Below are 17570 nucleotides of genomic sequence, written 5' to 3' on the forward strand. Positions count from 1 at the left end.
TTTCATTATGTCCAGTAGGGATGCTTGAAAACTCATGGAGCATAAATAGTCACTTCTACACCACAGGTTGGCTGAAATACCAGGGTCATAAAAAGAGCTAAGCGCTGGTTACCACAGAAGAACATTGAGGAGAATCTGTGCGTTGGTGAAACGTCCTGCCATAAGAGACTGTCTCAAAAGAAACCTCAAAAAACGAGACCATGAAACTCTGAGGTAGAGTTAAGTCTGCTTAATAACTCAGCTGAGAGTGCTCAGTGTTTGTGCACACCGAGTTCCTTTGTTAGCAGAGAGGAGCATTGATCGTGCATTGTAACCTGCTGGCAGTGGCTGATTGGAGCACCAGGCTGAGGAAGACTCTGCAGCTCCCCCTCCACAGCATTTCCTCCATTCACTATCACAAGATTTGCAACCAGCAGCATGGTAAGAAACAACACACAATATATTTTCCTTTCTTTTTGTCAGGCAATCTTTTGCCCAAACTTTGACTTACTCCATTGCTAAATTAATTAATACAACCAAAGCATTCTCGCATAAATGCAGCTAATTTACTGCAAGTGAAGAGCATATTCAACTAACAAATTACTGAAAGATCTTAATACACACATATCTAAGGAAAAACAAAAGATATGTTCAGCCCAAAAGCACAATCTGATTAGAGCAATAGAATATCTCAGATACAAAGTCCTGTAAAAGATAAAAATGTAATTGCAACACAGAGGAGAGGCAGCTTCAGTGGCAGCTTCTCAAAGCTGGGAAAGCTTGATTGATAGACTTTACCATCTGCAGCTGCGCAAAAAAGGGCTACAGTAGCTGCAAGTTTATTTAAAGCAATTTCAGTGCACTGAGCCTACTTGTTCTCCTTTGAGAAAATAATATGATTTCTTCATAGAGCATGTAGTCTATTTATTTAAGCAGCAGTGTGCAAGATCTCTCAATCCTACCAGCAGTTCAGCTGGAAAAATGACACACCAGGGGGTAACATTTTATCAGGATGGAGGCTATTTTATAAAAACTGCCATCAGGTATAAACTGTTCTTATCCTCTGAGTTTAAAAAAATAAAAAAAAAAGGGGCAGAAAAAAAAAAGAAAATGAGTTGGGTTTCTTTTAGAGTTTTCGCAATTTGCTCAATTTACAGTTTTTAGGTAAAAATAACCATTTTGACCTAAGTAGGGAGGAAGATGAAACAGTGTAATGAAAAAATATAACAAGCACTACAGCCAGATCATCTTACAACACCCACTTCTTGATGTACAGCTTCACACATTTGGAGAGGCTAAACTCAAAACTGTGAAACCACAAATGGAAGTTAGCTCTCATTTTCTTCTGCTCCTGGCTTGAATTTGGTACAAAATTGTGCAAGTGAGAAAAAAATATCTTCAGCTATTTTTTTTTTCCTTCTTTTTAAGGAAAATAAAGCAATGAAGTCTGATTGGCTAAACAGGAAAATTTCCTGCACAAAATGCAGAGGCTGAAGAGGAACAGCTCAGATGGACATCTGGAACTCCAGCATTTTGCAGAGGTTTAATTTAATTGCTCCGGCTAAGCTTGCCTAGGATGCAACAGAGATTTCCAGCCTTTTCCTCTTTTCCAGCCAACACAAAAGATTTTGGTGAGAGAGGTCACATCAATCCCTCCCTTAAAATAAAGAAAAGGAATCATCTCAGCTTTCCAACATCTTTCATTCATTCTACAAGAAAAGTCCTGTCTTTTTCTCTCCCAGCACAGCCCTGGGCTCCCTCCAGCCAAGCAGTACAGATGACTCAAGCCAGCATCTGTGAGTCACAAACACAGAGGATGCAGAAATGTCAATTAAGTTACACAGTCACTTCCCTAATGACAACCACACCTCAGTTCACAATTAAATTAGAAATCCAGTGAAAACAAATTATTGTAGGGCAGATTTTTTTTAAATTATGCTTTGAAACATCAAATTCCAACACAGTTTGTTTGCCACTTCTTTTACCTCAATTCCAAGGAGGTTGGTGTAAACTGGCCTCCCAAAACTGCAGCAGGAACTTTTGCTACACCAAATTCCCCATCTCTAATGCAGCAGCCATGGGCTGGGAGGGCTCTTGGGCTTCCAGGCATCTTTGTGGTACAAGACCCAATGGTAAACCAGTGCTTTTCATAAATACTTGCCAGCACAAAAGGACAACTACAATACAGTCTTGTAATTGTACTTCTCGTTCAAGCAAGTTCTTCCATCTTTATTTATATTTTTGTAAATTTTCAGTGGCATATAGTCCTTGCAGGTGTGTGCAGCTTCACAAAATGTTATGAACATGCACAGTTTGGTGCTCATAGTACCTAAGGCAGAAAGCACCTACTAATCCTCAGTTTCCTCACTTCTGACTCCAATTTCATGTCTGAGCTGCCTCCCTCTTCCATCACACTCCTGCCACATCTGCCTCGCAGTCTCTTTCCACCCAGTGAGCTGTTTCTGTCTCCTCAAATGTTACAGCATCTTCCCTTCCCAAACTGTTCCCCATACCCCCTTGAGCATCCTCCCACAACTCTCCCACCTTTTCCTCTCCACCTCCTGCCTCTCCAAGGAAGTTCCTCTGCCCTTCCACCCCCTGAGATGTTCTTCACGGAGTCAGGAGAAAGAAGTAGCTTTGGCTGCTGAGAATGGTGAGCAGGTTTTTCCAGGGGAAACCTGGATGTCAGCAGACAGGGTGCCAAGGGTACCAGCTGCAGGACTGCCAGGGGGCCAAGAGCCAGTGGGAATGAAGTGTGGGTGCACCAAGAGCCAGCCACAGCAGTAGAGCTCCAAGAAGCAGGTGAGAGAAATGAGGCAGTCCATCTCAATCTTCTTCAAGCCAATGAATTAAGAGTGGCAGGATGTGGCCTGCATGTTTTTTTTCTCAGCTGCTTCTAAACTGCTCAGGTTCCTGCAGCAACAGAAGAACAGCTCAACCCCTGTTTCACCTGGAGTAACACTAGACAAAAGCAGTGAGGATCATACGCCAAGTTGCTTATTTTTCTCTTGGTTAGCATGACCCAACAACTCACTTGGTTCCTTAAAAAAAAACGTTTCAACAAGTATCACGGCTCATGTTTAGAACAAATGTGGATATTTTGTGCAGAAAAACAGCACTTAAAACACAAGTGCATTAAAAGCCTGGCAAACATTCAGTTTGTGGCAGCAGTTTCTTCCTCTTGAAATACAAAGAAATACAAAAACTAACATGACATGTATGCTTGTTTCAAGATGTTCTACATTTCAGCAGTGGCAAAGTGAATGCTATTCAATCACTGTGAGTAGGTGATAGTCTTAAAGCCACAGAACTCCTCAGGATTCTCTAGCCTTTATGCCTCTGCTCCATGTGCTTCTTACAGCTTTCCTGTGCTCCTGTGGTGCATGACCCATCCATGGAGGGCATTTTCAAGCTCTGTCTCTGGTCACGAAGCCCTCCTCCTACACAGGATATAACTTCAAAATTGCCAAAATCTAAAAATCTCAGGGAAAGTTACGAGAGAAGAACGAAAATACAAGTGAACAAGATTTAAAACAAAACTTAAAACAGGGTTAGAACAAAAGGTGCTCTTTGAACAAGTCTAGCCTGACCCAGAAGAGTGAAGAAGCTTCCTGCAGGTGAATGTACACAGAAATGCTCTTCCATCTCCTCTCCTCTCTGAATCTGCTCGACAGAAAACCTGGCTATTAATTTGAGGTGTTTCCTTATGTTTCTTTATTATTTTTCCTTTCTTCTCGCACTCAGCACTGTAACCCCTGGGTGTCCACAGCTCATGAGCAGTGGTTATGATCTGATCACCAGTGATGTGGCAGCTCAGCTGGACCATCCAGGCTCCTGGCACATGCTTTGCCACAGCCCCAGTTTTGGTGTCGACCTCATCTCTTTTCTCTTCTTAAAACCTGCCAGGCTGCATGGTCTCTGGATGTCACCACCCTCATACAACCACCCGCAACTGAGGCCACAACCTGCATTAGGCTTTTCCCTGCCAAAAGCCGGATTGTTATGGAGGGAGCTAAAGAGCCAAGGCTGTGTGAAGGCAATCCACAGAGGGTTGGCACTGAGGGACATCTTCACTGCCAGGCTGCACAGCCAATTGTGCCCAAAGTGCCTGAGACCCAACACGGTCAGGATTCCAGCCCAGCTGCAACAAGCACGCGAGGAGCACTGCACTGCTGGCTGCTGTGAGGATGAGAGGCTTTCCAGAGAAGCACTACAGCCCAAAAGCTTCATGCTGGAGCACCTCATGTTCCCTGGGGTCTGGTCTGCACCCCAGGCACACTGGTAGGATGCACCTGTCCTTGGAGCTGTCTTTACACTCAGATTTTGAGGGGAGTAGCAAATATATATGGCATGATAACAAAGGCATAAAATAATCTCCTATTTCTAGGGGCAAGACACTACATGTCTCAGTTATATGTCTCAGATGCAATGCAAGCGGTAATGAAGGAAGAAGAGACCACTTTCTAAAAGACAGACATAGGCTGGGCACCTAGGACACAAATGCAGCATTTAAAAAAATTTCTTCTGACACAAGAACAGCTGACAGAGATAATCTCCACAGCTCAGCATGAATTTATAGTCTTTCAACAACTCTATTAGACAGGTGTGGTAGCAGCCAGCTGTACTGCATGCACAGACCAAGTTTCTCTAAAACCTGAGTGCCCATATGGCCCTGCAGCATACTGAGGTGGTGAATCCACGCCCAGGCATCACCCTCCTCTCCCAGCACCATCTGTCCAAAGAGAGGGATCAGTGTCAGCCTGAGGGGTAGTGCAGATAATGAGTGAGTTCAGACTCCAAAATAATGGATGTTCCCATCCACAACACAGGGACCCCCACACAGCTCTCCCCAGACAGGTTTAAAATCCAGCTTTACTTCTAGACTTTAATTCTTTGCCGAAATTATGAACAGAGACAAGTCAAGCCATAAGGTGGGGTGGGCTGCATGCTATTAGGAAGGTAAGCTTATTAGCTGAAATGTAATAAATCCCTGTAGATATCTGGAATAGCAGAAGGCAGCAGTTTGCTTTGCCATATCACTAATAATGAGTTGGCAAGAGGAGAGCATTCCAAAACGTTAACCTAAAGCCTAATTTGACTGGTATGCACTTTGGGAGAGTACTTAATAAGACTGGTTCACCCAAGATGGGGAACTCTCTGTCTGTTCATGCCTCCCATGAAGCACAGGAAGATATAAAAGAAAGTGATTTTAGAAGTTTAGAATACAAAATGATGAAGAAAAAAATCTTTGAAAAGTGATTGATGCAGTCTAATCATGTTTCACATAAGAGCATTTCAAATTATGTTAGATATTTTTATAGGATCTAGATAGGTTTTCCAAGTAATAACGTAGGCAGGAGGGAGGAAGGAGCAAGAAAATAATAAACTCATTTTCTTACTTTTTACACAGGCATATGGATGATGCCATACAAACCAAAGATAAAATGCACCCCAAAAAAATGCTAGCCTAATTGTTAAGGTTGTGGAGCTTTGCTTTCTAATCAACACTTACTCATAAAGCTGTTTTTAAGTATTGATCTGATATCATGATCCCATGGGAAAATAAATATCAAAAGGGGTGATTTAATTCAATCTTCCTGGTTCCTGCATAACCACGATCCTATTTCTTCAAAAACCCAGAATGCAGTAACTTAAGTGAAGCTTACAGATCAGCTAATATATTTACAACCTTAAAATAACATGAGACACACTATAAAATACACAGATATTCAAAGTTAATCTCTTTTAGCAATATTCTTGCAGCAACTGAAGATGAATTTTACCGTGAAAAAAATCCATTTTATCAGGAGCAAGACTGAGCTTTCTAATAACCAAGCTCCTTTCTAATGTGGTACATCATTTTATTTTACTCATAAAGAACACTTTGCCAAATCTCCAGTTAGGCTTCATTTGAAACAGCAGAGATGTTGCAAAACCAACACCCTCCTTCAGAAAGTCTCTTTAGACTTGATAATGACCACATTTCAATGCGTTTTTGATGCACAGAAATGGTACAGTTACAATCAGCAGCTAAATACTGTTCTGATGGTGTCAGCCAGACAGCTTTTCCTTGGCTCCTCAGAGCTGTGAAGCAGTTGCAAACACCATAAGCTCAAAGGAAAAATCCTGCTCCATCAGAACTCACTATTCAGAGGTGCTGAACAGATTTAAGCAATCTTTATTTAACATATTTCATTTTTCTGCATAGAGTAAGATGGTGATTGGCATTCTTGACTCTCACCTATCTCCAGCAGAGCATAAGAGCAAATCCCAGCTTCTGTGCTGGTTTTGTTCTGGAAACCCTGATACCAGCACACCTGAACTTCAAATAAAGGGAGATTTAAATCACTCAAAGCAGGACCACTGAGCTCATTTGGAACTCATCACCTTAGTCAAATTAATGTGCTTTTCAGTGAATCCCAGATGCAGAAGACACATCTGAAAGCTACTATAAAGTTATGCTGTAAAAGGGTTCCCAGGTTTACACACCCTCAACTCCACCCCATAAACTTGAAGATTTCTGATTTAGATTCATAGGAGGTAAAACATCAGGTACCAGGATTGCTCTGGGCAAGCTGCCATCTCAGCTGGAGAATTATTTTGGGGGTGATCTGCCATCAGCATTATCAGCTAAACCATCAGTTATACATACAAATGTCTATATCTGTACAAAGACATCAAGAAGGGACCAGACTAGATTATGATTTACTTTCATTGCCTTTTTTTCTGACCTCTGGTATGAAAACCGTGGGCTCAGAACGCCCTCAATAATCATCTCTCCTACAGCCATCCAGCAGCACAGAAACTACAGACGACAAAACCCAGCAACAACTCAACCCTGTGGCAGTAACCTGCAACACTGGATTCAAAGTAATTTAGGACAGATGATAATTAAATTACTGAGGCATATTTTTCGGCATGCTTGCTCTGCATCATGTGTAACGTTTATGAATTGCCCAAGAAACCACACATATCATTGGTAACAACCAGGGTGGTGCTTACATGGACACGCCAACCTGATACCAATCTGTGTGACCCTGAAAGCTCCCAACCATCCTGTTCTCTCCCTTGCATGCTTTCATGCTTTCCCATCACTTCTCATCTGCGAAAATACCGACATTTCAGCCAGACCTGCTCAGTGACTTGACTAAGGCTGAATGGTGTGGGCAGCACAAAGACAGTCAGGATGACTGTGTAACCCCCTCACTGACTGTACAAAAAATGACACATTCCATTTATTTGTACAAAGAGAGCCCTAAGTGATTCTTACATCTCACGGCAACCTATTAACAAAAAGAGACTCTGTGAATGGAGTATCTGGGTAAACCCTTCAAACAAATACATCAATTATGCATAGTCTGTATATTTTTTCCACCTTAGGGATCAAACTGGAATGAGACTGAAGAATTATGTTTTATTTGTATTAAAAATGTATCAGCTGCTGTCCGAGAAGGTTTTCCACAACATTTGGTATGCTACCCAGGAAATTCTGTCTGAAGCTTGTATTGTTTATTCTTGCCAATACAAGGAGAAACGTGCCACTGTTATAGCTGAGAACTACAGTAATAATTCTTCAGGCAGAACAGCTTTATTTAATAACTTTTTCATCTGAGCCAGAAGATCTAAAGGGAAAGGAAGCCCCAATTTTACCCATCTATTTTATATATTCAGATTTTACAGCCAATCTCTCTTTTACAGCACAAAGTGAAACTAGGCAATCATTTATAAATAGATCCTGCGCTCACCTTTGCTTAAAATCTGCTATAAGACTAACTGGCAACCAGAGACAGAAGAATTTGCAGTTTCATGGAAGATATAGAGGGCAAAAACAGGTGCAACTTTTCCAAGGGGTACACAAATCCTGTTCAAAATCCTGCAGAACTAGGAAACTGTGGACTGGAGAACTGGAGTTTCCTGGCTGAAATGTTAGATTTCTCTGTTTACATCCCAATAAATGTAAACCACATGTAATACATCTGACTAATCCTCTTAGAGACAAATGGGTCAGACAGCTAGATGAATACTTTTACTGTTTTATTAAAAGAAACAAATAATCAAATTAAATTTTAAAATGAGGCATAAAAAATTGTCTTCCCAGAATCCAGTCTGGAGGTCTAAAAACTGGAAGAAAACAGGGACCTCCCAGAGGCAGCTCTTCTGCTTGGGAGAGAGGAGAGGAAAGATGAATGTGTATCTTTACATCTCCTGTGATTCTGTAACTAGGATTGATTTTTGCAAAACTCTCCAAAAACTTAGATAGCAAAAACTAGATTCTTTATTTACAGCTTATTTCTCTCTCTCTTTCCTAAAGAAAAGGTCAAGTCAAAATGCGCCAGATTTGGAACGTGTAAGAAGGACAGGGATGAAGCAATCATTGCTATCACAAAGTCACAAACAAACCACATTTGATGACCTCTCAGTGCTCAGAGACACCAAGAGGGGCTGTTGTCCCTTCCCTAAAGCAGTGATGGAGCCTGCAGGAATGCTGGGGTTCTCTCCACGCTGTCTGAGCTCTAGGTTTGCTTTGTGTTGTTTGACAAAGTGACCAAGTGATGCATCAACAATGTATGACAGAGACCAAAATGGAAAAAACTATTACTGTAGTTAGGGAACTAATTTGTTTTTTCAGTCTAATGATTATAATCAGTAGGCTTCCTGAGTCTCAATCCCCCTGAACCACAGAAGGGGTAAGATTATAGGCTGATAACTGTAATTTTTACATATTACACATCTAAGTGTCATTTTCAGGAGTCTAGTAATGAAAACTCCACAAGACATTTTCTATAAATTTAAAAAAACTTATGGCATGGCTACAAAATGGTTTGTTTTGTTCTTTTTTTTTTTAAACAAAATATTTTTAAATCACAGAGACGCGAATTACTGTGTTTTAGAAGCTGACATTAGACACTATAAATATTCCTAAACTGATTCCACTTCTGAACATCAAGGGTGAGAGGAAGGAAAGGGAAGAAAAGAGTACACAAATGCATGCTGATCAAGTTCTTGAGCCAAGTAGTTCAAATAAAACACTAAAATGTAAGGGGACAGTTATGAGAATTAATGCTAACAGGTTGGTATGTAATTTAATGAAACAAGTTAATAATGGCATCCTGCTTGGGATTAATCTCAATACATTACTCAATTAAGAATAATTTAGAAAGAAAAAAAAAAACAACAAAAAAAACTGCAGGTCAAAAACATTTACAATGCTGTAAATTGAGAGACAGTGATCCTAACATTCAAATGAACATTAAACCAGAAGAGCACTGAGATCTATTCCCATGCAATGCATACAACCAGCTCTCATTAATGGTTATGACTGATAGCTCAAGACATCGAGGACAGACCCCATAAAATGTGCAGAGTGTTTTTTGCATTTGCAGCATTGCACAACTTTGGAGTCCAAGTCCTCTCAACAAGAAGAAAGTTTGCAGTTCCTTCCTAACACCAACAATTGTGCTTTTTCCATTAAATAAAGGACTGTGATTTATCACAAAAAGCACAAATCACTTGGTAACCCATCCCCACTATTATCCCCCCTCCTTGCTGCTGCATCCAGACCAGAGACAGCACAAGTTGTCAGTTGTAGTCTCAGAATCTGTGGTTAAGAAAGCATTGACAGTGCATTTGGGTAATAAAAATGGTCTAATTCTATTTTGTACCTTCATTTAGATTTTTTAGATGCTTTGGAAATTCCTTTCCTTTGATATGTCTGAGATTAAAAACAAAATAAAAGCTAAAGACTCTCTGTGCATTCTGCTCTGTACTGTTAAAAGAACTGCACGACACTGCTTTCAGTACAACCCGTATCCTTTAAAACTCAATCTAACAAAAATGCTTTAATTGAAAGTATTGCATTTTGGAGGTCACCAGACTTTTTGCCTTAGTGGAAAATACCATGAACAAGTTCACAGAGTGAAGAGAAGAAGGGAAAGGAAGACAATTGCTTGGGCACTGAAGAAGATAAGTGCACATAAGGTAAATTACCCTTCTACACTGCACAGTCAGCCTGCGGATAGAAAAGTTTCAACACAGCAGGTTGCAGCCATCATGATCTAGAGACTGCAAATGCCTCTTGGCAGAACACAGGCAAGCAGAAGTGGAACGATGTGTTTGCTTCCAAGAACGATCTGTTTCAGCCGCCCCGTCAGTCTGTGCCTCCAAATCCAGCCCCCCTTTCGCTCACACATTTGAACCTCATTCCTCCAAGCAGGCTTGCTCAGGATGTTCAGGCTGCTGCGTGAACACCTCTGCTCTTCACACTCACAGATTTAGCCACATGGGCTCCCTTCCCATGACAAGCCACGACAAGTGTGCAGCCATGTGAGTAAGAGCCCGAAGCCACAGCTCCCTGCACGCAGAGGGAACTCTGCTTGGGATGTGTTTGCTTGGGATGTGGCACGCGGGAATCCCGGGAGCCCAGGCTCTGCACAGTAACCCAGCACCAAAGGTGTGCTCAGTGCTGCCGTCAGTGCGCTGAAATCTGGAGAACTGAAGCATATCTGGTACAAAAACCCCCCCACAGGTGAAAGGGCTGCTGTTTCTTCAGTGCAATTCAGCTCGCTTACAAAGTGAATTTCTTGAGTCCAGCAGCACTGAGTGATGGACGCTGCTGGGCTCCCAGACCCCCTCCTAGCTCCCTGTGCTCCCCAAATTGCTCACAGTCAGGTCCCAGGGCTTACCCCTGCAGTCTGCCCCTTCTTTACCCTCTTACCTGCCCTCCTTTGTGAGCAAGGGATGCAGCTCTGCCCTTCTCACAGCTGCACCGCCCTCCACAACTAAAATCCCTCTGAAGCTCCTCTGCTAAACTCGAGACTTCATCAGGGATTGTTTGCCTCGTGCTCTCAAGAGTCAGCCTGCTCATTTATGAACCAAAATAAAGGATGAAAAACATTACTACAAGAAACTAAAAGAAAAAATCTGTCGTAAACAGCAATTTTACTATTAAACATCATGTGAAACATGACTAATCTGGGCAAAGGTATGGATCAGAATAAAGTCTCATTGTTAAGCACTGGAAATTTAATAAGCACCAAAATTGGAGGTATATAGATATATATTTTACTCTCAGAGTTATTCCCCATCTGTTCTCCCTTTCCTTTCTTATTTTACATAAAATATTCAAAAAATATTCATATTTCCCTAAGAAACTTTCAACATAAGTTGAAATAAAAATCACAATTTTTGGCTTAGTTAAAAAAAAAAATTTTTATTTTCTTTAATGGAAAGGGTAGAAGAGATTTTTTTAGAAACAGTTTCCATGAATTTTTATCTTCTACCCAAACCCTCCTCCAATCAAAACGATTTCAGAGGAAGTTGTTTGATCAGCATGGGCATTTGTTATTAGGCACCTCAACTTGCATGTTTTGGCTAAAAAAACCACCACTTCGGGAGGCTGGTCTGTGCCATTGGCACACTGAACTCTATTCAAATCTAAAAGGCCTTAAGAAACTCTCAGAATTTTATATTTAAATTATCTGTGATGCAAAAGTACTTTTGACAATTTTATCTCAACTTACTTGCTGGAAAATGAGGAGAATCTTTTTCTGCTCCAGAGATGCTTCATATTTCACTATACCCTGTGGCATGTATTGTACAAGGTGTTTATCAGAAAAATGTACTCTCAGTGCTGTAGTGGCCATACCTACCTACTCTGGCTGTGTCTTTATGTGTCAGGGTGGCTACTTGGTACTGCAATCCTATTTTTCAACCATTTAAAGATCCCTAGTACTGCTTTTATTAGTAACATCCGATTTTTAAAGCAACTGTAACATTCCAAAATGCTAGGAAACTGGACTTAGTAAAGAATACATTTCAAATTGTTTTGCTTGTCTTCACTTACATGGAGAATTATTGTTATACAGCTACAGAATAAGCAGCTGCACATATCTTCATGGTATGAAAATAATAAAAATATACCTGTACTGATACTAAATAACACTGCTAATCAATAATAACAGTTTTATTATTCACGAGCTACTATTAATAAAACCCCATGGGTTCCAATGTAACCATTAAAAGAATTAAAAGTGTAATTCAATTTTAAATTCTTTACATCTATCTGAAATCTATTAAAATAAATGAAAAGTCTCTCAATGACTCTAGATGATGCTGTGAATGTTAATAATGCCATGTTATTTTTACTATTGCAAATCACCTTTAAGATATTGCCTAAACACTGGAGTGCTGATTATGCTTCATGCAGGTGGATATAATGTTCCAGAAGAAGTGCACACCTCTCTCTCCATTCTCATTGTCAAAATCAAACTGGTTTTACTCACACTTTCAAAAAGCGTTAGAATAAGGGAGAGGCAGCATCAGGGAATTTCCAGGAACTGAGATGGGGACATGGGACCCTGTCTCCTAGTCCATGTGGTTTTCTCAACAGTCACTGTATTTAAATCACTTATTCACTGAATCTATTTTGTTATGGTGACAAACACATGAGACAGTTAATGGAAGGGAAGAAGAGGGAACAAAAAGGCTTCCAAGGGAGGTTAAAAGCTGAATTCTGTTGTTTGAGAAATATAAATTTAAAAAGCATATTTTTGGCAAATATTCAATAGCTTTGATGGTGTTCCACTCATTTATTCTGTATTCAGCTCATTTAGGCCCCTGTGAAAAGTGAGTGATTGATCATACTGATGAAGCAGACCAAGAACTACTACCAAAAAATCTCACAAAAAGCAAGGCCACAAACATGCATTCTGCTGAAGAACAAATCTCTGGATACATGAGTAACTAGTACATGTAAAGACATTTATATGCAAATAATACACAAATAGATCAAAAAGTTAAAAGGGCTACAAAGTAGTTTTTTCAACAAACTTACAAAGACATGTCAGCACTGGAAGGCAACTCAGCTAAAGACATGTAAACCCCTTGATTTTTATCCCATGTACTTTTAAAAATTCTTCTAGTTGCACATTTGCTGCCAAGTACCTAATTACCTCTAAAAATCTAGCTCTGCACTGCTGAAGCTCTTGAGTGATCGAGGTATCAACATCACTCATCATTATGGAGCTAATTTTAATGATGAAAGCATTGCTAAAAGTTATTTTAAAATTCATTTTTACTTAATTTCTTTAGAGATGATTTGTTTGAGTACCTGAGACACAGTAACTAATCACTGACGGTTTTCTCTGCAAATATAAAATAGATTTATATGCCCTCCCGGTAGGAACAAGAATTCCATCACCTCCTCCTGAATTTCTGAGCTATCGAATATTTGATGAGTGCTTAGGGAATCAGTATTGTGCCTTTTCACAGCAGTAATCAAGGAATGAAGGATTCTCTGCCATAATGAATCTACTGCAGGACTAAAAGATGAATATTTCAAATGCAAAAGCAGTATGTTTGTTTTGAACACTTTCAAGTTTGGCTTTAATAAAGCAAGTAGTGAAGTATGCAATGAATTATATTGTTAGATGGTTAAAACAGAGCTGTGCAATATGTCTGAATGCATTTAATCCAAGTAACTACTCATTTTAAATGTGATTTATAAATATGTATTACATGTATGATGAACGGATGACTCAGGAACCTGGGCCTTGTCTTCCACTCCTGGTTTGCTTCAAAGCTAGCTCAGCCTGACAATTAACCAAAGCCCAGAGCCAGAACATCATTAACTACAAGTTGAATCTTATGTGGGCTGGAATTAAACACGTGCACAGACTCTTCAAGTCAGGACCACTTAAATCAAGCCTGAGGTGCCTGGCTGGACTGGGACCTGCTACCTGTGTTCCAGCAGCTGGTGGGTCCCAGTGCGCAGCCAGAGGCTCTTTTAGGATTCCCACAAAACAGGGCCCCTCAGCTGGGTCCAGCACCACCCTTCCTGCAAAGCCAGAAGCCTTTCCTGCCAGCCAGGAGGGCGCTGTCAGCAGGAGGTGATGGGCTTGTCAAGCTGAACATCTCCCACCAGCACCAGCTTCCCTCTGAGAAACACCACGTCACACCATAGTGTGCTCCTGAAAAACCTGTCAGAAGGCAAGGTCTCATTTGCCAGGGCATTCTCTCCTTTGTCTCCAGGGGATTTTGCTTTTTGCTGAAAAAACTAGTGAGTTCTCTTTCACAACAAAGAAAATCCAGCTAGAGATTTAGGCCAGCTCATCCTTTGCAAATTGACTATACCTGCTATAGAGTCCCCACAGTGCTATTTTGTGTGAGACCCTCTCAGTGTCTATCCCCAGTGAGGTACTGAGATGAGCAGCAGTTTGTATTTGCAAGACCTGTTTTTCCTAGTTTAGTAATTTTTTTTGGTCAGATCAACTAACCTGCAGCACACAAACAGAAATAGCATTTATCAACAGAGCTTAAAATGAAAGTAATGAGAAAAGCACAGCTTTAATTACAACAAAATTCCAAGCGCTTCAATTATCCAAGTTCAGAACCAATGTACTTTACCTGGAAATTGCCCCTGAAATAATGAATTCAATAAGGAAAATTCTGGTATAGTCCAAGTTAAATTATTTAAAAAGGAAGAAAGAGGGTACTTAATTATTTAATGTTTCACCAATAATTATATAGTTCAGTATAATGTTCACTCACTGGAGAACCTGATTTTCAAAGGAACATTTATGAACATCAGTCAAACAAAAAATACCTGGCAGACTATAAACTCAGCCAGTGTTGTGCACATTCATTCCAACACAGCATTACCACATTAACAAAAATCCGAGTCTTAATGGCAAACATATCCAATAATTTATGTTAAAATATTTGCACAGAAAAGCATGCATGACACAGTTTTCTAATGCATTTGTAAAAAACAGTATGACCTCTTTTGCTACAATTTTTAAAAGCTGTGTTCTAGGTAAATGAGTTCAAGATGGGATCAAAGCTCTGGAAAATAGAAAGCTGTAGTACTTGAACAACATAAGCTGTCAATCAAAATGCGACCACCTACATCTTAGGGACACTTCACTCAAAAGTCACTAGGAATCAATTTTAAAAGACAGCTTTAAATTAGCTGCATGAAATTCTAGCCATGGCAAGTTTATCTGCATGGAGTCCTGGCGAGCAAGGCTCAGGAACACCAAGCATTTCTCAATTAAAAGGTTTTCCCAAGTCACAGATCAACAAGCCCAGCACAAAATACAGAGCTGATGGGGCTAAAACAGCACCTAGGTCAAGCGCAGTAGGGATCTGCAAAGGATTATCATTATCCATTAATAACCCTTTGTTAACCCTGTGTACAACAATCCAAGCCCTATGGGACTAGTTCTGGAAAATCCTCATGATGGCCAAAATAGCAGCTGTCACACTGGTGTCCCTAAAGTTTATTTACAGGTCCCAGAATTCACTATATGCCCTTTTAGACTGGGGACTCTGGGCTTTACAAATCATCCTCAATCGTTCTCTGTCTCAGAGCAAAGCTGCCCAGAAGGAAAACCCGATACACTCACAAGTTTAACAACACAGCACTGATTTTTCATTTCAACCTAAAGGAAAATATGCCAACCCCCTCCTCCCCCCCCAGCCATATCCTTGCAGCTGTAAAATAGGTTGTCCCTGGGTCACTTTGCCAAAGAATTGCCTTGACCCCACTCTCTGGAAAAGATCAGAGAGTGTTCATCAGTAATGGCCTCAGATTTCACAGTTCCCAGAGCAGAGGAGCCCAGCTGCACCATCATCCAGACTTGACAGCCTCATGTCCTGTGGCTGGCAGGGCTGGGAATGATGAAAAGTGTAGATTTCTGCTTCCCTGAGGGGACTACAACACTCAGTTGAGGTCTTGAAAAACCTGAGGTCTCTGACAATCAAAGATGGGGGTTTTAACATCGTAACACACTATTGTAAGTTATTTTAATGGCTCCCTTGGAATTGTGCAAAGAGAGACTTACAGTAAGTGTAGCACTCGGCTTTGCAGGTGGGGAATACCAAACACAGTCCTACCAGAGTTTAAAGAACCCGTTAAAAAAATGGATTTAGGAAATACATGGCACATCGGGATTGGGAAGTGATGTGACATGGGGCAGTGCTTCCCATGGCTGATGTGAGCCCATCAGAGTAATTTAGCACTTAAATTCCAGACAGATGATGCCACAACACGTGGTGCACACCACAGCACAAACCCATGTTCCTTCTGACACGGCACACACCCCAAACCCACAATGCTTCACTGTGCTACAAACCAGCCTTTGGTTGCTCTGCTTCTAAACTTCTGTCTCATATGCCAAATTCAACTTGCCCAAAGCTTCTCGTAGTACATTGAGATTAAGAAGTCTGGGGAATCATCATCATGCTACGCCACTGCAAATTATCACAGCTCCACCAACTTTGCCCTAATGTGAAATGCCACAGAAGTGCTCAGAATCCAACAGTGATGAATTTAACATGCCTCCTTCCGCTGTACTGATGTCAGCAGAGTTACAGCAATTTATGCAATACAAGGATCTGTCCTTTTCTCCTTATCAAAGCATTTGATCAAAATCAGTGACATGCAAAAAGACAACCTTACCTAATTTGAGCAGCAGAGTCAGGCTTGTCATTCTAACATCATAAGAAAAATGGAGGTATTTACATATGGGTACTTGCATATTCCTTTTTATCTGGCTTCACAAAGATAACAGCAAGATCACTTTCTTCCTCAGTAAAAACTAGTGAAACCTCACAAAGGATCAGCATGTTCCCTTGCTCTTCCCTCCCTCCTTTCCTCTCTTCTGAAAAGCAAGACCTCAAGACATTTCAAATCTTCATTAGCTATTTCTCTGCCTGTGACAGCCTGGTGGTGTGGAGCAGCTCCAGCTCCCTCTCGTCAATTCACCCTCGAGTCAGAAAGGTGAGACCCCGTTTCTGGCGTGAGGTGACAAGGAGCTCACACTGCTGAATGCCACTGCCACAGGTGACACGCTCATCACCCTGCCCCATCCTGCAGATTTGGAGCGTGTGGAACCACAAATGAGCTCACCCAGCACCCCCAGATCTGCATCTCTCAGGGTGCATTTCAAACAAGTGGATGCATAAATTCATTCATTTGGAAACTTGGTCTGTTCAAGAACTTCCTACTATGACAATTCAGAAGAATCTGATACAGAAAAGATTGATGAAACGTATTGATTAATTTTCTCTCAAGCTACATTTGAATTTTAAGTTTTCACTAAACAAAACCAGTTGGTCTTGGTTTGTTAGTATTCCAGGGACTGCAGCAAAGTGCTTCAGCAGCAAGGGAAGTTCCATGATAAATGTGTTCTCCAATCCACATCTGTAGAGTAGCTATAAAGTCAGAACAATCCAGGCAAAATTTTTCATTACGTTTTTAAATATACTTATTTACATTTTAAATCACACATAGACAATATGAAATATCTTTCATTTAGACAGGTGGGAACAAGAAAACAGATGCATCCATTAAGCTTGAAACAATTCAATGAATTCAGTAGTACTTGGTGAACACTTTGGTTTATGGATATAGCCTTTGTTTTAACTTACTTGAAAAAACACGGCCATGGCTCCTACCACCCTGTTTTCTAGAACTGCTGTTCCAAAACTGTCAAAGTCATCAGGATTGTAGAAGTAAATCTGCATCTGCAAAAATTAAAACCAACAACAGAATCACGTTAGTGTTGATTCATACAGTTTTCACATGATGT

The 17570-nt window shown here is 40.6% G+C and overlaps 1 protein-coding gene across 1 annotated transcript in view; it reads right to left on the reverse strand.

The window, feature by feature from the left end:
- Positions 1-17570, reverse strand: part of PTPRG (protein tyrosine phosphatase receptor type G) — a 387945-nt gene that overhangs the window by 114107 nt on the left and 256268 nt on the right. Inside the window, exon 5 of the mRNA XM_062500771.1 lies at positions 17410-17505. Coding sequence (XP_062356755.1) covers positions 17410-17505 — 96 coding nt within the window. The remainder of the gene's footprint in view (positions 1-17409; positions 17506-17570) is intronic.

This window comes from Cinclus cinclus, chromosome 12 (assembly GCF_963662255.1).
Source record: "Cinclus cinclus chromosome 12, bCinCin1.1, whole genome shotgun sequence".
NCBI classification, from domain to species: Eukaryota; Metazoa; Chordata; class Aves; order Passeriformes; family Cinclidae; genus Cinclus; species Cinclus cinclus.